Source organism: Epinephelus moara, chromosome 20 (assembly GCF_006386435.1).
Source record: "Epinephelus moara isolate mb chromosome 20, YSFRI_EMoa_1.0, whole genome shotgun sequence".
Classification (NCBI taxonomy): domain Eukaryota; kingdom Metazoa; phylum Chordata; class Actinopteri; order Perciformes; family Serranidae; genus Epinephelus; species Epinephelus moara.
The window spans coordinates 4,268,089-4,290,362 of NC_065525.1; the positions used below are offsets into that span (position 1 = coordinate 4,268,089).

The window sequence follows — 22,274 nt, forward strand, 5'->3', positions numbered from 1 at the left end:
CCCCGTTAAAGGGTTTTTTTGGGGGAGTTTTTCCTTATCCGCTGCGAGGGTCATAAGGACAGAGGGATGTCGTATGCTGTAAAGCCCTGTGAGGCAAATTGTGATTTGTGATATTGGGCTTTATAAATAAAATTGATTGATTGATTGATTGATATAAACAGCCTCAATGTAAGAGCAGCTGACCTGAGAAGGAAGATCGTGAGCAAACTGGAAACCTTGCTCTTCCGACGAATCCTGAGGCTGAGTTGCCAAGTACCTTCAGATGATCTGCTAGAAGATGTGAATGCTGCCCTAAATACCATCCCTACAAGGACCATCCAAGGACCATCACTGAGACTGCGATGGAAACATACTGGAAGGGCATATGGGATGCCCAATGGCTAGTGGACCTAAGAGCTGGCTACAACAACCTCCCTGAACAAGATCCAGTAACCATCTTAATGGCAGACATCCAGGAAAGAGTGTCAAAGATGAAGAGCTGGACAGCACCTGGCCCTGATATGATCCATACCTACTGGCTGAAGAAGCTAACTGCACTCCATGAACACCTAGCAGCACAGATGACCCAGCTGCTAAGGGATGGGACCCACCCAGAATTGCTGACACAGGGCAAGACAGTCCTGATCATGAAAGAGCCCCAGAGGGGAACCATCCCATCCAACTACAGACCGATAACCTGTCTCTCCAGTAAGACAAGTCCTGAGAAGTCAGCTGAATGGTCAGAACAAGGTCTGAGCCATCAACATGTACGCACTGCAAGTCATCAGATACCCAGCTGGGATCATAAGCTGGCCAAAGAAAGAGATAGAAGCCACAGATATCAAGACAAGAAAGCTCCTCACCATGCATGGAGGGTTCCACCCCTAGTCCAGCACCCTGAGGCTATACACTACGCGGAAAGAGGGAGGCCAAGGACTAGTGAGCATCAGAGCCACTATCCAGGATGAACATCCAAAATCCAGGAGTACATCAAGAAGATGGGCCCAAAAAATTAACTGCTAAGTGAATGCCTCAGGCAACAGAAACCTGATGAGGGCAAAGAAGTGGAGGAGCAAACAACATGAAGGGACAAGCCTGACATGGTGCATACCACCGTCAGCGTGGCCCTGATCTGGGCCCTCTCTGCCTTTACTCATGCCTACTCAGAAAGTCTAATAGTGAAGGTGTTAATAAATAAATAAAACTTAACATAATAACAGCTCTGATCAGTCAGGAATAGGCATGGTTTTTAATATCAATAGCTATTTACAGACTATGTGGCCTAAAACTAAGCTGTCTATGCAGAGGGAAAACACAAGTACTTTTGAAATTGGTGCTATATGACTAGAGAACACAAAAAAAGGGCTGTGGCATTTGCTTTTTATCAAGAGGTAAAAAAAATAACTACCAGAACGCACTGCACTGCACCGGACCAATAATACGACAACCTGCTGGAAACAAACAATCTTGTATTAGAGTTAAACAGTAAGACAAAATATGTTTCTGAAAACATTCCAGGTGAGGATTAGTCAACACTGAAACAGAACCTTAGGTTTCATTTGATCAACACTGCTTAGTTTTACTGTTTGATCTGTTTTTTTTCAGCCTCCATTTTTACAATACAGCAAACAGTAGGGCACCCACTTCCTGTTCACCAATCTTTCGTATTACAGCTAAACAGTGCACTTATATATGTTTCTGAGGACATTTTAGGTGAGACAAGACAGTAACAGAATCTTGGTATATATTTGATTAGCACTGCTTAGTGTTACCGTTTGATCAGAGTTTGGTCTGAGTTTGAGAGAGGAAAGGAGGGGGGGCGGGTCTCTCTCTATGGGCCTCATTCACAAATATCTTGTATTTAATTTGTTATCAAGAAAAATCTACATCAGATTCACAACATGTCCTTCAATAGCTGTTCACACCTCTGCTCTTTTCATGATTAATCCCATTGTCCCTGTAAGTTCACAGCACATGCCAGTTGATCCTAATTAGCGTAGGTAAATGCCCACAAATCACCATAATAGGACATGAGACTGCAGGGCGGTGTGCACACATAGAGACCAAAGATGAAGAAAAGTTGAGAGATTATGTAAATTTTAAATTTTAAAATTAAAGTCTGAAGAGGGCAGAGGAACATAAAAAAAATGTTTTGAAGTGGAGGTGCTTCTGAAGAGAGTAAACAAAAAAAGAGCCGTCATATTTAGTAGCGTCAGGAGATATAAAATAACAAACAGATGCAAAATACATGTTAATCAACCACCCGAACTGCAAACAACAAACTTTGTGTTTTAGTAGCACAACTATAATGACTAAGGACAAAGACGAGCGCCATAGCACTGTTCAAGCTGTGAGTATGTGTGTAAGAGAGATACAGAAAGAGAGGGAGAGAGGGTGAAGGCAGACTCACGCAATGTTTCTGTAACTTAGCCTATTAATGTAACAACTTACTCGGAATGCTGCTTCATAACTTTTTGATCCGCTTGCCCAATCCACCAGTGATACTTTCTAGTGGGATCAATCACTAATTATTTGATGGCCTGGTTGCCATTTACATTATTGATATGAATTGAGGTGTAGTATTTATTATTAAAGGCCATAATGCTTTTTTGTAAAATAATAAAAAGTATACATTTTAAATACATATAAATTATGAAAATATTATTGTAATATATTGGTGGCTGTCTGGGCTTCTTTGCTGAGGCTGCTGCCCCCACGACCCGGACCCGGATAAGCAGAGGACGACGAGTAATATAATATATTATTTATATGTAATATAAATCCTATAATATTATACAACTGTAAAATTGGAAAAAATGCAATAACCAATTATTCCGTACAAACATGTCAACACAAAATGTGTGTAACAGTGCTCTTGATTGTGCGCAGATTCTGTTCTTACCTAAGAGTAAGTCCCAGATAAAAAAAAACATTGGTGAATGTTAGAATCTTCTGAAAACACGTAAGTGGGTTTTAAAAAGAACTTTCTTCTTAAGAAGAAACCCTGTGTGTCTGTGGTGGCGGACATACACACATGTGAAAATACAACCAATGAAACATGTCATTCAGAAGATTTCAGCTGGGAGATGAGCAGCAAAGAGATCTGGGCCCCGGGAAAATGGACACATACACACACACACACACACACTCACACAAACACAACAGGAAAACAACACCAGCCCGTCGTCGCAGCTGGTAAATAATATATGTGTTGTTTTGTGTGTTTTTGCCCTATTTTTATATAAAAATGTGCATGTTTTATAAGTTGAAACTGAAGTGGTTGGTGGATGAGCAGGCTTTATGTCTGACGAAAAATAGCAGATCAACTCTATAATAAAGATCTATTTTTCAAACATTTAACAGGATATTGAAATTGTATAATTAACTAGCCTGACTGCTTTTTGACTACTTCTTCTTGCTCTCCTTGGGATTCTAAAACTTCCAAATGCCTATCAATAAATCTTGGCCAAAAATATGTAAAAGGAGAGGCTGTGAATAGACCAAAGCACTCCACTCCACTCAAAACTGACTATTGAATATCAAAGGGTTGGATGAGTCTCCTGAATATGAGAGAGGTCAAACACTGTTCATTCCCCTTGAGGTTACTTGCCAAACTGTGACGGACCGGAAAAACAAAATTCTAGTTTAATTTCATTCACTCTGCTCTCCCATGGAGGTCAACACTAGGACAAGCTTGATCAACGTGAGGGTCATGAAATCCAGAAGGACTCTGTGGCTTTGAACAAACATGCCCGTCTTCTTAAGTCAGAGAGCAAATTAAAGAGCTCTGACCAAATCTTGTTCTGCTTTTATCCTCTAACAAAGATCCACTTCAGACAACTTGATTTTAATGGGTAACCTTGAGTTTAAAAGAAAAGGAAAAAACCCTGCACACTGCTCCAAGTCACAACTGTGGTTTATTAGGACAACGTTTCGATCCCTTCTGGATCTTCGTCAGGTCAAACAGTGCTCATACGATGCACACACCTATATTTATACATATCTTTTTGCTCACCAATGAGCTGTCAAAGTGATGACAGGTGTGGCCAAACATTAAAAACACTTGTTTTGAGCATCTCCAATTAATCAATTTGGCAAAAATACATGGAAAAAGGTATATAGAAATGCATAGAAAAATACATAGAGACAGGCATAGAAATATTAATTCAAAAGAGTGTAAGAGCACATGTGGCCAACATAGAAAAAACTTCTTAAAAATAGAAATACAATATTTTTAAATACAGAATTCTTAAATATTCTTAAATACTTTTAAATACAGTATGCCATCACAACCAACTTGAAGCATAAATTGCTCACCTTTGTTATCATTTTAAGATAATTTATAAGAAACTGACACCTCTTAGGATTTTTTATATATAATATACAAAATTATTTTAAGTCTTGAGAAGAAAAATATTTAAAGAAAATGTTTGATATCATACTCCTGGTTTAGACCTCGAGTACTGAGAGTCTGAAGGGAAAAAATATAAAAAGATTCTCTTAGGAGTAAAAGGTTGTTTAGATCCCCTCCTCTTCCAGGAGATTTAACGTGCTCGATGCCGATATATCTCAAAGAAGCCACTGAATGATTGGCCTCCTTAAAATGGTCCTGAGTTCTAATATTTCTCCTGTGTTCTGCTATTCTTGTTTTTAGTGCTCTTTGGGTTTTACCCACATATGCTAAGCCACATGGGCATTTTAGAAGGTAAATGACATTTTTTGTGGAACAGGATATAGTGCCTTTAATCTTCATGGTTTTGCCTGTAATCAGATGGTTATATGTGGTGCATTTCTGTGTAAAGTTACACTGTGTGCATGCACCACACCGATAGTTACCTGGTGGTGGTTCCAGGCAGGTAGCATTCTTAGACGGGATGAGGTCAGATTTGACTAACATTTGCCTTAAGCTCGGAGGACGTTTATACACCACTTTGGGGAGGTCTTTAAATTAATTTTTCAGTTGTGGGTCAGAGCTTAAGATGTGCCAGTGTTTACGAATTGCGTTTTCAAAATCTTTACCCAGAGCAGAATATTTTTAATAGCATCAAGGACCATTATTAGTTGGAGTTCTGTCTTTTTTGTTGTTAAGGCTAACCTTGAGTTTAGGCAGAGTTCAGGCAGTATAGTATTCATTTATTTTCAGGCTTAATGTGAGATACGGGCAGTGTTGGCGAGTTACTGGCTTTCAACAGCAGACACCCTCTCCACAGCCTCCTGGAGTGACAGAGGAGCAGCTGCAGCAGTCTGCTCATCTCACTGCGTTGCAGAACAGAGCATTTCAGGAACCCTTCCTCCCCACTGCAATAAGACTGTTTAACACCTCCTGAATCCAGACACACACACACTTACACACATCACATTAGCCACAACTGGACTGGACTGTGGAATGGACAATTGTATTTTTATTTAATTTCTATTTATGCACTTATTTTAACTTCTGTTTGTTGGTGATGAGTCGAAGTGTGGTTGTTGTTTTTTTGTCTTTTATGAGCTGCTGGACAGCTTAATTTCCATTCGGGGATGAATAAAGTTCTTTCTATTTTATTCCATTCCATTCTATTCTATCAGAGTTACATAATTGCATTACATTACATAATAAATGTAATTGTAATCTGTTACAGTTACTGAGAAAAAATATATAATTCAATTACAGTTACTTATCAAAATATTGGTGATTACAATAGGGCCGACACTTCTGGTTGGTTGATTGGTTGGTTGGTTGGCTGGTCATTATGCCATTATGTCTGACCAAATTTTCATTGGTTGGACAGTTGCTGGTGTGACTTTTAATCAGGCTGTGTGTTCACCACAGCATTTCTTTTCCAGCTGGAAACGGCAGTTGCTGTTGATTTTAATACGTATTATATGTATTTGTCCTCTGTGACAGTTGGTCTTTGTGGTATTTGTCCCACCCCTTCTTCAGTGATTGGACAGTTGGTGATAGTGACGAGCCAGAGATTTACTCAAAGTTAAACTTTTTTTCAACTATCATTTCTAATCCGAAAAACAGATAAATGATCACAGAAGACATTCAGTGTCGGATTTATCACTATGGATTTATTTTACTAAGTCTCCAAAAAGACACTGCAGTGCAAGGCTGAAAGAGATATGACCACACCGGAGCCCGTGTTGGAGCTGCTAAGGCTAACATTAGCTTCTAGGCTAAAAATAGGTTTAGTCTTGCTCTCACATGCAGCCTTAAAGAGATATTTAACATTAATAACTTAATGTCGTATATGACACAGTCAACCCCAGAGTTACCCTCTCTATAGTGTCCAGTATGTCAGATTTTTCTCATCAGTCATCTGCATTAAGTTGTGAGATGAAGTCAGGAATGCAGCTCAGCTGAACGATCCCAGTGTTACAGTGCACAGTTTATTTTCAGAAAATATTGCACTTGAGATCACATTTACTTTTAGCTCAAGGCATTCCACTTGCCTAAAAACAGAATGTACTTGCCCTGGGCAAGTGTTACGCCTTGTTTCCATTTAACATATGTGACTGGTGCTCGTAGATCCGTAAATATACAGATGATGCCTCTACTGTCCAACACAAGGAAGTGCATTTCTTTACAAATGGATAGAAACCTGATAGAAACTACCTGTAGCCATGGGGAAGAGGCTAATTTTTATTTTGTCTGGCCTTCACCATCCAGTAGTTTGGAATATACACTTGGAACATTACCGGGACAAAAACAGGATCAATGTTGCATGGCAACAAAAAAATGAAGATGCTGGCCTGTGAGGTACAGAGTATGTTTTGTGAAATATTTCCTTAAATAGAGGTGGCACGGTAGTATGGTGTTTAGCACTGTCGCCTCACAGCAAGAGGGTTCCGGGTTCGATCCCGGGTGTGGGAGCCCTTCTGTGCAGAGTTTGCATGTTCTCCCCGTGTCAGCGTGGGTTCTCTCCGGGCACTCCGGCTTCCTCCCACAGTCCAAAGACATGCAGGTTGGGGATTAGGTTAATTGATAACTCGTCCGTAGGTGTGAATGTGAGCGTGAATGGTTGTCTGTCTCTATGTGTCAGCCCTGCGATAGTCTGGTGACCTGTCCAGGGTGTACCCTGCCTCTCGCCCAATGTCAGCTGGGATAGGCTCCAGCCCCCCCGTGACCCTCAAGAGGATGAAGCGGTTAGAAGATGGATGGATGGATTTCCTTAAAAAGAAGTATGTGGCGTCCCAGTGGCTCTGTAGATGGAGCGGGTGTCCCATGTGCAGGGGCATTGTCCATGGTGGCCATTGGCTCGATTCTGGCCTGCAGCTCTTTGCTGTCATACTCTCTCTCCCTTTCACACTTTATAGTGCCGTATCGATTAAAGGCAAAAGCCCCCCAAAAAAATTTCATTTAAAAAAAAAACAAAAACAAACACATATGAATGGCTGAATTTGTCATTATGACATTAACATTACTTTAACATTACTCACTTGGCATTGGCAATCAACATAGGCAACTGAATTGAAGGAAATAGCCTGTTAGCTAATTCACAGCCAGTAAGGTAAGCTAGCACACTATCATACAGTCTCTCTGAATTCCACTGCAAAAGATTAATTTTTTTAATGAACTTGAGGCAAATTCCAGACCGAAATATAACAGAGAGGAGTTTCGCAGGCACATTGGATATCAAGGAGATTCCCATAGTAATGAATGGACTTCTGGTGATTAATCTCCATACACATATGTTAGTGGAAACAAGGCGTTAATGTCAAGCTTTTGTGGACGCACATTGTGACCAGGTAGAGTGCACTCAGTGCACGGTGGTGATTTATTTAACCTAGAGATAACATGCAGATTGTTTTTACCCCATCAACCAACCAATCTATTGGATGAGTAGGTAAAATTTCCATCACCAAGATTTTCTTTGGTCGAATACAGCCCTAATAACAAAAAGGTTACATCTAAATATATTCTGTTGCTTTGCACCTTTTCGACTTCTGCACTTATGTTTAAAGACTTTTTAGCTATACTACCCAGTTTAAGGCATTTGATAGAGAAGTAATTAAATGTCAATGTCAAGTTACATTACTTTGATAAAGTAATAAAAATAGTTACACAACTTAATATATTTAGCAGGGTAACTAGTAATCTGTAACCTATTACATTACAGAAGTAAACTTCCTAACACTGCATAAGGACATACTGGATGCACATGTGCTGTTTTCAGTGTATGTGGAAGCAGCTAAGCAGTAGTAAAAAAAAAAAAAAAAAGCATGACAATACAGACTCACATATGAAAGGACTGTTTCCTCTGGTCTTCAGCCGTACATCCTGTCCTGTTTCCAACTCCATTTCATCCATCTTTGACTCCGGGTACCAGAAGGCCCAGGTCCCGCTGGGTTGGTGCTTGTCAGTTATCTTCACCAGCTCCGCTTTGTTCACCATCGCTGACAGCTGCTCCTCGGACAAACAATCTGACTCCCCTTTGGCTTCCACCTCTGGATGGACACAAAATGTGCATCAACGTTGGCCCTTAAGCTCAACACGCTGCTAGTTAGGGAAGCAACATCATCACAATTTGAAAATCTTTGTGTGCTCTTATTAATTATTGTTTTTGTTTTTAAATGACCAGTTTGGCTTCTGCATAACATTAAATGTAATATCCTCATTCTTTAACAGCTGTTCAGACATTGGAAGTATTTCCCTTTAAGTCCCTTTGCTTGCTGCAGCTGGAGTTCAGAAATGTCTTCTTTTTGAAGTGGGACTCAAACACACACTGCCAGGGGAAACTGTGACCTGACCACAAGCCTTATGATCGCTCACTCAGCCATTCTGCCATTTCACAGTTGGCAGACAGATCAAAGTCAACCTTAAACTACAACTAAATGGAAGACAAAACACTCAAAACAGAAAGAGGCTTGGAGAGGAAAGGAAATATGCAAACATAAGCTCAAATGTTTATTGCTAGCTACTTACTGTAGGAGGACATGAGGAAGCCAGTGTTAACCTTTTTGGTGTCACTGAAGTTTGGCTCAATCTCCTTCCCCCTGGCGTCAAACTTCCTCTGATGGATGCGGCTGGGTTTGATGTACAGCACGTAGAAACGGACCTGCCAGTGACAGAAACAAATTGTGGTTAATGTTTTGTCCATTTGTGTTTGTCTTTAGTCTGTCGTAAATGCTAAAACCAATAAGGATTTAGGTAGTTAAAGTTCTTTCTGACACAACAAAAGAGGAGGTTGATTCTTGTAGAGCATAAATACAGCTAAAGCTTTCAGTTTCTGTCAACAACAGATGGCTAAAGACTAGGGGTGTAACGATCCATCGGTCTGGATTGATATATCAATTTAATGATCAACGATCCAATCCATCAACGCAAAGTGAAAACATCGATCCGTATCGTCATCTTTAGCATAAGCTTTTATTCTGAAAGCCTGTGTCACTGTCAAACAGCAGCAGGCAGATGGCAAGCAGCCAAGAGAGGGACAATGAGGATTACATTATTTACTTGGGAACAAATCAGCAGAGTGGAAATATTTTGGATTTCTGAGAAAATACAGGACAACAGACAGAGCACATGGTGTATGTAAACAATGACGTTACAAGATAAAACACAACGTAACATTACCTGCCTGGACGAGCGTCTCACTCCGCTAACTTCTTGCTTTAGCAACATTAGCTGCTCTGTTTGGCTGAAAAACCGTGCATGCAGGCTGAAATTCAACTGAGCTGTTCTGTCGGGAGATGCAACGGTAAGAAAAATAATTGCGCTGCATGTAATCTGTTAAACTATGAGAAGAGGAAAAATGCCTGCTAGCCGCTAGCCTAATTTATGCAATGTAAACAAGCTCAAGCTAATAATGGGTCACTAGCAAAAAACAATTGTTTTGTCCATGAACCTTGACAGTTATTACTGAGCTGAATGTTATACTTTTGTTGTTAATCTGTGTTTTATGGCTGTTTGGAGAAGTCTCCATTCAGGGCTTTAAGCCAGATATTCTTGAAGTTTTATGAAAAAGATGATGATTTGGGTTAAAATGAAAAAATTTCTTCCAGAAAGGTCTCTCTGTCAGAAAGCCCTGAAGGTTAACTTATCCCATTTGCTTTTTTATTTGTGTTAGTGGAGTCGGTTTAAAATTAACTTTACTGTACTTATTTATTATTTGTTGTTTATGTGTTTTATGGCCAAAAGTAAAAAAGAAAGGGATGGCAGTGTCTTCTGTAACAGACTGTGTTAAATGGGCATTTAATATTGGCTAATATTGATCACAGACGCCTGAGTCGTATCGAATCAAAATCGTATCGTGGCAGACTTTGTAATATCAGAAAATATCACATCGTTGTATAATATCATATCGTGATGAAAGTGGTGATTTACACCCCTATTAAAGACATGTATATACTGTTTAGTAAAAGAAAAAGAGAAGAAGTGGGAAAACATTTTGCTTACATCGATTAATTATACAAAACAGAAGCAGCTTATAAACACGGTTTCACTTTTTACAGTAATTATGACAAAGTAGGAGTAGGAGACTGGGGGTAGCTGCAACACCTGCTATTTGAACTACACCAACCAAATTCATGTATGATAAACTTACACTTGTCTGCTAAATACCCATGCAATCTAAAGATGATGCATATAATATATCATTCACAATATTTATTTGAATCGAAGAAGGTGTTGCTACTGCTCCCACCCCTGGGGACAGCTGCAACACAACACACAGATGGTTTTAGAATGTTACAAATACACTAAAAATTTCAATAATTTACTTTGGTTTTTTTCTCAATAAGCTCAGTATTCTCAAAATATGCACTGTTGTACAATATTATTTATTTCTACAATAGTATTATTTTATTTATTTCATGTATTTATTATCTATTTAGTAATATTTATCAAATAACTGTTATTAAGTTATTAAGGAGCCTGATTTCATAGACCCACAGAATGTTCTTTTACACCCAAATGAGCTTAATTCAATTGTAGTGTTCTCATTTCTGAAACAGAAAATGTACTCATATATAGAACATTCAGAGTATATGGGTACATTTTCACTGCTCTCAGTGTCATCTAGAACATTTTGCACCATTCATTGTCTATAGAGCAGCTGCAGACTTTATACCCTATGACATCACAGATTTGAGTTTTATCACTCTAGTTTTGGGGTTTGGGAGAGAGTTTGTTCATGTTCACTAATACTGTTGGACTGTCTCAATCAGACACCTGGTCTGGTTGCCTGGTCTGGTTGCCAAGCAGTCAATTTTTACTGAAGTTCTTTGGATGTACAAAACCTGGTTGTTGGCTACGTCCTTGAGCTAATGTTAGATAGCTGTTTAGATCACACATTGTTATGTGTGATATAAATGTTTCAAGCTCATTTAAATTCTCCACAATTCAATCATTCTGTTCATTTAACTGAAACCATGAGCACTAGAGAAGATCTTATTTCATTCAGATTCACTGGGATGATGAAAGAAAAGGGGGGGGCTCCCTTCCTATGAAGCTGTCATAAAGTCAGAATATGTGTCCATTCCTTGATTGCCCACTAAGTTATTCATATTCCTTTTGTCCGTAAGGCTCCACTGATCAAAAGAATGAAAAAAAGGGTTTTTCATAAAGCTTAATCTAAGTTGTGAATATTATATTGACTGGATAAAGTGGTGTTGGGTTGGTATGCCGGGTTGCCGTAATGCTCGAGTGCTGTAAAAAAAAAAAAAAAAATTCAATCGTTTTTCCCATCTTTGCTAGGCAACTGTTTTGTGTGAAAGGAATTAAAGGCCTGTCCCATATAGATGCCTGTCCTAAATATGGGCCTGTTGACTTCAGTAATTTAAGCAAATAATAGCTCTGGCTACTAATTTAAGTTTTGCAATAGCTCCCCTCTAAACAAAGATTAAACATGACACCTGACTTTAGTCTTTGTTGTTATTTGATAACCTCTACTGAATCGAATAACTTGAACAGGGGCAGGTAGATTTCTGACCCACTTGCCCAACCGGTAAGACCCACTTGGATTTGCCTAATGTACCTTTTGATTGTTGTCATCAATGATAGCATGTCTGGAAACATCAAGCACCTTTCCTTCCAGAAGAACTCCCTGGCCACTGTGTGGAAGAAACATACCAAAAATTAAAATCATTATACTTCCATTCATGAGCTGTGTTTAACCACTTCAAACATCTGTTCTCCCATAAACAGCTGCATCAGGACACCTACCACTTCCATCCAAACCCCTCTCAACAAATGGTCAGATATGGCAAACTGAACAATAAGTAGGGCTGGGTGATATGGAGAAAATCAAATATCACAATATCTTTAACCAAATACCTCAATATCAATATGGCAACCATACTGTAGAAAATATTTACACAAGAAGGTCTCTGATAATTTATCATCAGTAATGTGGATATTATGGGTGGGGGAATAAATCAGTACAGCATAGTACAGCATTTGGTGTCAGTACAGCACACAAAATGGGAGGGGGGCCCTTGAAAAGCCTGGAATGAAAACTTTGAAAATTCTTTGCACTTTTTTTTTAAGAAATCAATGCCATAACTATATTAAAAATGGCTAAATAAATCTGTTGTTTATTGGCAAAAATTGTTGTCTGCATTCATAAATATGTCATCATTGGTGTACTATTACCTGCACCAATAATCCGACTTATTCTCATAAAAGGAGACTTTCGGATTTGTTTGTACATTGTGTGGGTAAGTCGTCTGTGGGGTTCCATAACGTTTCGCCATCTTGAGAATACATCCGCCAGCAAGGGACATACAGCCCCGCCTTCGGCGTTTTCATTGAGAGCCAGGCCAGCGCTGTGTGACTGAGAAGCCGAAGGAGAGGAGCAAGAGGCGATTCGCTACTACCCTGGCACTACTGCAGCATAACAAAGTCCCAGTCTTTGAGCATAATGCAGGATCATACATATGCAGCATCACGGGAGACGGAATCCTTGTCACCAAGAAAGCACAAAAGGGAATCAAAAAGGCAATGTGACCGGCAAATTAAAAAACGAGGGTCAACATCGGGGTAGCCTTTCCCAGGTGGAAAGAGCTGCTGAGGGAGTAAGGTAATGCAATCACAGGCCACTAGCGTCGATGGCCACTAACAGCTGTTAGCGGCCAGCGACGCTAACAGATGTTGGCGGTGCAGTGATGCGAGGAGAGGGATGAGGTGTGTGAGGTTGAGCTACTTGTCAGTTGTCAAAAGACAAGTGTGTGAGGTTGAGCTACTTGTCAGTTGTCAAAAGACAAGACGTGATTGGTTTGTTTCGATTTACAACAGTCCTACGTTGTAAACACAGCCAGCATGGTGAGGAAGGGGTTTGTCAACTCGCGTCGCGTGTATCTGTGAAGGAGCCTGAATCCGCTTGAATGCAATATATAATTTCAACATTAGATGGGAGGAACTCCTACACACTGTGGCTTTAAGAAGACTGAACTTTGTATTAAAAAAAAAGTTGATGCTCTCTGAGGCCCCTCCCTGGCCCTTAAAAAGCAAGATGGTTTGGTCCATCCCTGTGCTAGGATTCATCTCTACATCAGTCCAGAGCCTTTTCCCCATAGACCACCAAAATAAGAGATGTCTGTACAACTGTTAACAGGACACTGCACAGGAATTTATTTGAGGGCAGGGCCAGCGGGAGAAACACTACTCTGCATAGTCAGTGAGCCACATACTGCAGAAGTAAACCTGGAAGCTACAAAACGTTTTTGACATAATGCACCAGACAAGCAACTCCATGCTGCTGGAGCATCAACATACACTGTCCCATCTTTTCCCAAGAAAAAGGAGATCAGTTCAAAAAGAGAAAAGAAAGAAAGACATAAAGACAGAAAGTTTTAAGGTGTGTGAAAGAGACTTGGATCAAGATTGGAAGGGTGGGGGGCCCACAGAGACCCCTCGTGAATAGAGCCCAGAATTTGATGCTACGTCCCTGTTGCCCAGCCCTAACGTCAAGCTCAGTCTTTCATTTAGACAGACGTCCAATGAACTCATTTGAATTTTGAACTTTTAAACTGTAAAGTAATGTTAGCTGTTCGCCAGGTGTTAACTTTGGTCAACTGAAACACACGATGGAAAGCGTTAGCTAGCAGCAGCTATAAGCATCAATACATTACTTTTATTTTGAAATTAACGGCTGACTGAGGATTCAGTAAAATGACGAATACACAAACACCAATTTCTTATAAGACAATGATGTGTTGAGGTGTGCAAACCTCGGGAAAAGTAAAGTGCAGTGGAGTTTGGTGTTGTCTCTGCACAGAAAGAACAGAATGTATCATACGGAGATACTGTAACGTTACCTGTCACTGTCCGTCTACAGAAACGTATGCTCCTACCTTTCATACATGGAGGGAGACCACACGCGGTCAAATTTCTCAGTATGTACTGGTTTGTTCTGTAAAGACGTGTTGTGATATATTCGGCTCATTTTTCAGCAACAGTGTTGTAACTTTTCTGTTCTCCGAGATTTTCTGTGTCCTGACTTCCTGTTCCTCGCGTAAGAGAGGTGCGCTCGATTTCTACAAAGCAAGTGCCGACGGCTAACAGCTGTGCAAGACACTGTTGCATGAGGTAAGAAACGATCTGAAATAATAATAGTGAACATAAATACACAGTCAGAGTCAGAATAACATGGAAGCTCATTTCAGACAGGAATTTGTTATGAATGACAAAGACAAATTGTCACTTTTTATTTTTACAGTATATGCTCTTTGAGTCAAAGTTTGACTTTCAAAGTAAAAACAATATTATGAGTCCTGCACATCCACATGGGTACTTTAATTATACTGGCCGATCAGACCTCATATTGACCATTATCATTGGTACGTGTGTTCCACACTACCAAGCAGAGAAACTGGAGAATCTTTAATAACATTTTCCTTTATTTTCTTTTTTTCTGGCAGAAAAAACAGAAACTGTGCAGTCACCAAACTCCATGTACTACTATTAAGGTGTAATTTGCCCTGCCTGAACAGAGGCAACAGATGAGATATCAATGAAGGATACTTTGTACAGCCCCAACCAATCCTGTTAAGAGGTCTAGCATTAAGGTAAGGAATTGATCAAATCAGCCAAGCATATTTACTGTGTGTGAGCAGGACCTTTAAAGGTCCAGTGTGTATGGATTTAGGGAGATATACTGGCAGAATTAAAATATATAATAAGGAGATTTTCTAGATTTTAGATTTTATTTAAAACATACAAAATAAATAAAAATTAAAAAAATATATGTAAGAAAACAAAATCCAGACACCAGACATATTCAGTAAACAAAATAAGTATTTCATGTCTGAAAAGGAGTAGGAGGAAGTGAATACTTATCAAGTTCTACCCCCTTTTTAATATTTTATCAATAAACTTAATATTAAACATAAATATTGCAACTTTCTGCCCCAGCGTTCACCATACATAACTCAATTAAATCAAACAAAAAGTATATTTTCTTCAGTTTATAATCACCTGAAAAAAATGTTTAAAAATCATTGTGTTTTCATTACATGAGCCATTTGTATTGACAAAGGGAGCCGGTCCTTGTCAATGGAGATTGCCATGCTGCTCAGTCTTTTTTCTACCACCGTGGCGAGTAGCGCTGGAAAAACTTTTTGTTTTTTGTGAAACTGCTTTATTCTGTGTTTATACTGGTTTAAGTCACCGGGTCTGTTTCTTTTGGATAATTTGGCTCACAGCAAACCTCCTGATGACCACATACTGTTGTAACTGATTGTGGCGCCGTCTTGACCAGGACTCCCTGGAAGAGAGATCTTGTATCTCAATGAGACCTTCTTGGATAAATAAGGGTCAAATAAAAAAAGATTAAAATAAAATATCAGAAAAAAAGATAAGCACATATTACCAGGTGCCAGGCAAGCAGCCAAATGTGGTAGGAATGGTTTGAAACGTGAAACTGCTTTATTCAGTCTTTCTATTGGATCTGTCAGGATCTGTTTGTTTTGGAGAGGAAAAGACCTCTGTGGATAATTCCAATCCCGGTAAAAACCTCCTGAACGATGGGCACTGAAGGAACTCTAACCAGTAGAAGTTTCTGCTGGTTTCAATCTGCAGTCCTCACTGTTAGACACCACTAAATCCCTCTAAATCTTGTGCACTTTTCCTCCAAATCAAAAAGGAAACAACAACTTCCATTTAGTGGGTAACACAGAAAAACACACACACTACTACAATAATTTATTGCATGCTTTGCAATAGAACTTGCATTGTACTGCACTATTAGTGTATTCATGTATCAGTCTAAAATGGTCTGTAAACTTCATTTCATAAATACAGTGTAAAGGTCACCTTCGTTCAACAGATAGAGCATCCACATAATGTGTATGAACACTTCCTGCTGTTGCACACAATGGCTGTGTGTGAATCCTCATGTCTTTCTGACTCGTTTGGCACTTGTTTGTGTTTCCTCTGACTCTGGCTTGGCTTTAAGAGCTTGTTTTGTGTTTAGGGACTGTGCTAGTCTGGTGGGAGATCCAGAGTCCAGATCATTAATGTAGGCTGCAGGAATACATCCTGTTCCAGAGATCTTGCTGCTTGGGGAGCATCCTCCTTGGCTATGATCAGAAGGTTTCACTTGTACAGAAAAGCCTATTACCAGCGGACTGTTCACATTACAGCTGCTCAGTGGGGTCAGGTCTGGTCTACAATTGTAAATCTGCATCGGAAAAAACAGAGGGGACAAATTAATGCAAGAATACAATATAAAAGCCAATACAATACAATAGGAAATAGGTTCCACTTTGTTTAAGCTCATAATATTCGTCAGAGATGTGATTCAACTCAAGGTTTATTTTTTGAGGCTGTACTTTGTAGTGTCATTATGCAAATAATAGAAAAACTGCATTAGCAAAGAGTAACAGTGGTCAGAAGTAGTAGAGCCCCTTCATAGTAACTGAAACACATTCTCAAAAATGATAATGCTTAATAATGCTGACAGGTTCAACTAGAATAACCACCCCGTGGTTGTGTGCCTCCATGCACCAGTCAAGTTTCTCTTACAGTTCACATCCATGTCTATGAAAATATGGATGCTTCACACCCTTTGACCCCATGACAGAACAGACGATCTATACAATCAGCACAGTTTCAAGGTGGACACCCAAGATTAGTGTCACCAATTCAGTATCTGACCAAATATCTCCACTTCTGTTCCTGAGATATACTGGCCATAATAATGGCCAGAGGTGTTTTATGCAGAATTATGTATTAAGATGTCACAGTGGACTTAACCTTTGACCTTTTGGATATGAAATGTCATCACTTCATTATTTCATACAATTAGACATTTGTGTGAAGTTTTGTCATAATTAGCGTATGAATTCTTGAGTTTTGGCCAAAAAAATACTTTACTATACTTGGTCACACTGACCTTGACCTTTGACCTTCGACCACAAAATTCTAATCAGTTTATTCTTCAGTCCAAGTGTATGTTAGTGCCAAATTTGAGGAAATTCCCTCACGGCATTCTTGAGATATAATGTTCACAAGAACGAGACAAGACAAGATCACAGTGAACTTGACCTTTGACCTATGACCACCAAAATCTAATCAGTTCATTGCTGAGTACGAGTGGACATATATGCCAAATTTGAAGACATTCCCCTGAGGTATCCTTGCGATATGGTGTTCACAAGGATGGGATGGATGGATGGATACAGGTGGGCAATCCAAAAACATAATGCCCCCAGCCAAGGCTGTCGCGGAGATGTAATGATTAAAATCTTTTGGAGAGATTCTTTTAACATGAGCAGAGAAAAATTGAGATTCCCACCTTCTGAGAGGAGTCATCTTCATTCATTTGTGTCTCTTCTGATGTTGACCTTCTGTCCTCCTTAATACCTAGAAAAACACGAGTCTAATGAGGTCACATAAAGGTGAGGGGTACAATTAAATTTAGACAAGTTAAAAAACACTGGAATCTTTGGGAAACTTAGTTTTGCAGTACGATATCTAAAATGTGAAATTCTTTTAAACATCTAAACACACACAGAAATCTTGAAAATATAATCTGTACCGAGGGAATAGCGGCCTAGTTGGATGTTGAGCCAGATGTTTCTTCGTTGAGCCCAGTCCCCTGGAGCCTCCACCTCATACAGATGCTCCAGATGTTCCTTATGCTGCTGCAGGAAACTCCTACATACTGAACACACAGGAGACACAAACACACAACCTGTCAAGGGGTTGCAATAGAATTAGCTCCTTCAATTCATTCACACACTTTCCTCCTCTGTTCATCTCAGCTGTCAGAGAATCATTACTATCTTGGATCTCTGTGGCAACTGTGCTGGAATAGTTTGTGCTGAGATTAAAATGCCACAGCAGGACAAAACAACATGATTTTTTTTTTACTGTGTTATGACTTTTAGGTGTTTGATGTACTGTGAAACATAAGTAAATCATCACTGAGTCCATGTTAGAGTGAACATTTCAGTTATTGTTAGTTATTCCCATATGGCCTGAATGCAGCCAAGACATACTGTAAAAAAAAAAAAAAAAAAAGACAGGAAATGTGCATTCTTCTGCCAAACCTGACGGAAGTCTCCTCTAGATAAGAAAAAAAAGTCAAGGAAGAAAGTGAGAGAACTAGAATGTACATAAACAAATAAATGGGTTGTGTGGGGGATAAAGGAGAACCTAAGCTGACCTGCCGCCATGCTGGGTGACAATGGTGAGCTGACTCCCAGAAACTTCTCTGTGTAGAACGAGGAACAGAAATCTTCCAGCATCTGAAGACCAAAGCCTCTCCTCCTCCAGCTCCTCCTCACTAGCACTGTGTCCAGTACAGGCAGCAGGTAGCAGCTACTGCTCCAGCTGTCACACAGACTACCTGAAATATCAGCAGCACAAGAGTTACTGTGTTAAAGAATGCATAAGATCACAGTGAATAAATTCTTCTATTGAAGAATACGGTACCATCTATACTGAATTTTTGAGACCAAACTGGTCAATATTTGAGCATTAAACTAGAATGACCACCTCGTGGTTGTATGCCTCCAGTCAAATTGCAGTTACAGTTGACATCCATGTCTGTGAAAACATGGACGCTTCACACACATCTCCCCCCCATTAGCACAGAGGATCTATACAAGTTTTAAGGTGGACACCCAAGATCAGTGTCATCAATTCAGTATCTGACCAAATGTCTTCCCCTTCTGTTCCTGAGATATGACGCTGAATAATAGCCAGAGGTGTTTTATGCAGAACATTAATATGTCACATTTCCTGAAATATGACATTGATAATGGCCAGAAAACATTATGATGTCACAGTGAAGTTGACTTTTGAGCTTTTGGACATAAAATGTCATTCTTTCATCATTTTATCCTAATAAAGTTAGGTGAGTTATGGCGAAAAACTATGTTTTGTGAGGTCTCAGTGACCTTGACCTTTGACCTTCAACCATCAAATTCTTATCAGTTCATTCTTAAGTCCAAATAGACATTTGTACCAAATCTGAGGAAATTCCCTCAAGGCGTCCTTGAGATGCTGTTTTCACAAGAATAAGACAGACATGGTCACAGTGACCTTGACCTTTGACCACCAAAATCAAATCACTTCATTATTAAAGTTATAGTTGGTAATCCTGTTCAGAAACACTTTTTGTTATACTGGGTAAAATGGTCCTTCCTGGTCCTTCCATCCTGAGAGTAGTCAATACATAATGTGTTCAGAAAAAGGAATGAAAAAAATCAGATGTCTGTGGCAGCTGCAGGCTTGTAAAAACTCTGACCAATCCCTGCCATTCGGTGCGAATGGAAAGAACCAATCAGATGCCTTCATGTCTCGTCCTGCCCGAGCCCCCCTCCGTCCCTCCCTCCCTCCTCCCTGCGCGCACTCATCACATGTCACCATTGCCGGAAATATTCAGCACTCCTCAGCATAAATACCGAGTTAGCAGGAGTTTGCTGAACAATGGCAGAGAAAATGCAGCCAAAAGTACCACTTCCTCGGCCCGCTAAACAGGCTGAGAAGAGAAAGTCAGAGGCAGAAAAGGATAAAGTGAGAGGACAAACCAGACATGAACAGCAGTCTAGCTTTTGAACAGTGGAGACAACTGAGGGAGCTGAAGGGCCTGAAAAGTGATGCAGAGGTTGCTGTCTTTCTGTTGGACAGGTAATTATTTGTTTGCTTTGGGGGGATTTGTTATTTTACTCGGCTCTCCTCTGCTCTGCTCACTGCAGGCTGCGCGTTCAGGCATGTCTGGGCTCGTGGCTTTGGATGGAGGAGGGGAAGCAGGGGGTGGAGCTTAGAGGAGGTGCTGCTTTCAAATCTTGCTAGCTCTCCAACATTACCAACTATAGCTTTAAGTTCAAGTGGATGTTTCTACCAAATGTGACGAAATTTCCTCAAGGTGTGCTTGAGATATTGCGTTCACAAAAATGAGACAGACAAGGTCACAGTGACCTTTAGCCACCAAAATCGAATCAGTTCATCGCTGAGTCCCACACTAAATGTTTGCGTACGTACAAATGAGGAAATGTAAGTACACCAAAAATGATTCTAATTTATAATTAACCATGTTTATACCTGCCAGTATGCAACTTCCTTTTTTAAATCCCAAATCAACTTGAAAATGTTAACGCATGTATCAGCCTCATATCCCGCCCTCTACCCACCCACACTGACCATAAATGGTCAATGCAAAGCACCTCATGAATGTTAATTCATCGACATGAGCCTGGCAACAAAGGCAACAACCAAGAGGAAGACCAGGAACATTAATTTTCTGAACAGAATTCCAGGTGATTGTGAGTGAAGTAGAGGTTAGTGATAATGTGTGCTGCGGTTAATGCAGTGAGTTCATCAAACAGGACAGTACCTAAAGTTTAAAAAAAGGATGCCAAAAAAGAAAAGAAAATTGCACCCCATTGTTTTTGCTAATTTACACGATCTATATGTGCAGGTGGTAAAGATGTGCTGGGTGAGGTGACCGGCGAAAGGGAGTGCGTGTGGCAGCCACCAGGGTGGATCCAGTAGCAGCACAGTCTTGTTTTTTTGTTTGTTTGTTTTTTCAATAATCTCGTCTAATACTGTGCATTTAACACCAAGTATGGTTTTAGTTTTCCCATAGTTTTTGTGTGTAATGTGAATCAGAATCAGAAATACTTTATTGATCCCTGAGGGGAAATTACCTGTAACATAAATAATTTCCCCTCAAGACAATTGCATATTGGATGTAATACACACGGTGTGTAATATTAAAATTAAAATCAATGTCAGAACAATTAAACAGTGTTGCCTTGTAAAGGCAGATACCACAGAGAGGCATACTGCAAAGAATATTAGTAGCAGAGATTTTGCAGTGAGGTTCACAATGGGGAATAAATAAATATTGCATGGAGTAAATACTGCACGGAATTCAGTGTACATATACTGTGTTGCACAAGGGAATTGAATAAGTAATGTGACATAACAGTGCTGCATACTGGTATTGATGTTAAAGACTCTGACTGCTGATGGGATAAAGGACCTGCGGTAGCGCTCCTACTTGTGCCTACTGTCTCACGCAGGGGGTGAGAGGTGTTGTCCATGATAGATGTCAGCTTGGTTAAAATCCTTCTCTTACTCACCTCCTCGATGGATTCCAGAGAACTGTCCAGGACAGGGCTGGCCCTCCTAACCAGCTTGTACAGTCTTGTGCTACCCCTCTTAGTGCTTGTAATATATGTGTGAAGTATTGAGCAGAATTTGATTTGAGATTTGAGTTGGCTATATCTTTCACTATTGAAAGTGCTCATGGAGTGGTTATGGCTCACTAGCACAAGCACAATTACCACTACTTCATTTTAATGTTTTTAAAGTGGACCTATAAGAACCGTGTGATGAATGTGGTGAAGTTAAATGTGTGAGAGATCTTTATACATATAATGATTCCTATAACATTTATTGCCTACAATCTGACTTCAGTTCAGTCGCTATCTGCGTCCCCAATTTCCCCTTGCTCCAAATGTGTTCACACATGGGTCAGAGTTTTCCTACAATAATGTACATTTCTTCATCAAGTTATTCTCGATAAATCCCAATTTATGCTTAGAAAGTGGCGTATGCATATTTCAATCCCTTTTTTGCACATACACTACGGTAATGAATAAAATCTCTGGTGGTCACAGTCCTCTGGTTCATTCTGGATTACACTTTGGATTAACTTTCTCTTTCACAGCATCTTGCCTCGCCATTTTGTACATCTGAAAGTTGTTCTGCTGCAACATGGAGATAGTTGTGTCATCTTGTTGCTAGAAACACTATTGTTGAGATGAATTCCCTTTACTTTAAAGTGTGGTTGTGTGCAGTGACATAGAATCAACAGGTGATTCGGTAAATCAATTGTGACCTTAAGAGGGAA

General features: G+C 39.8%; 2 protein-coding genes and 1 long non-coding RNA gene across 3 annotated transcripts in view; 1 reads left to right on the forward strand and 2 right to left on the reverse strand.

The window, feature by feature from the left end:
• Positions 1-14,437, reverse strand: part of arpin (actin related protein 2/3 complex inhibitor) — a 23,147-nt gene extending 8,710 nt beyond the window's left edge. Inside the window, exons 1-4 of the mRNA XM_050072298.1 lie at positions 14,260-14,437; positions 11,943-12,018; positions 8,891-9,023; positions 8,206-8,412 (exon numbers count right to left, since the gene is read on the reverse strand). Coding sequence (XP_049928255.1) covers positions 8,206-8,412; positions 8,891-9,023; positions 11,943-12,018; positions 14,260-14,351 — 508 coding nt within the window. The 5' untranslated portion in view covers positions 14,352-14,437. The remainder of the gene's footprint in view (positions 1-8,205; positions 8,413-8,890; positions 9,024-11,942; positions 12,019-14,259) is intronic.
• The window catches only part of LOC126407448 (uncharacterized), an 8,159-nt gene continuing 268 nt past the window's right edge, over positions 14,384-22,274 (forward strand). The window contains exons 1-2 of the long non-coding RNA XR_007571789.1: positions 14,384-14,494; positions 14,827-14,973. This is a non-coding gene — a long non-coding RNA (uncharacterized LOC126407448). The remainder of the gene's footprint in view (positions 14,495-14,826; positions 14,974-22,274) is intronic.
• The window catches only part of fam169b (family with sequence similarity 169 member B), a 12,339-nt gene continuing 5,874 nt past the window's right edge, over positions 15,810-22,274 (reverse strand). The window contains exons 6-9 of the mRNA XM_050072281.1: positions 18,576-18,758; positions 17,946-18,071; positions 17,703-17,770; positions 15,810-16,586 (exon numbers count right to left, since the gene is read on the reverse strand). Coding sequence (XP_049928238.1) covers positions 16,299-16,586; positions 17,703-17,770; positions 17,946-18,071; positions 18,576-18,758 — 665 coding nt within the window. The 3' untranslated portion in view covers positions 15,810-16,298. The remainder of the gene's footprint in view (positions 16,587-17,702; positions 17,771-17,945; positions 18,072-18,575; positions 18,759-22,274) is intronic.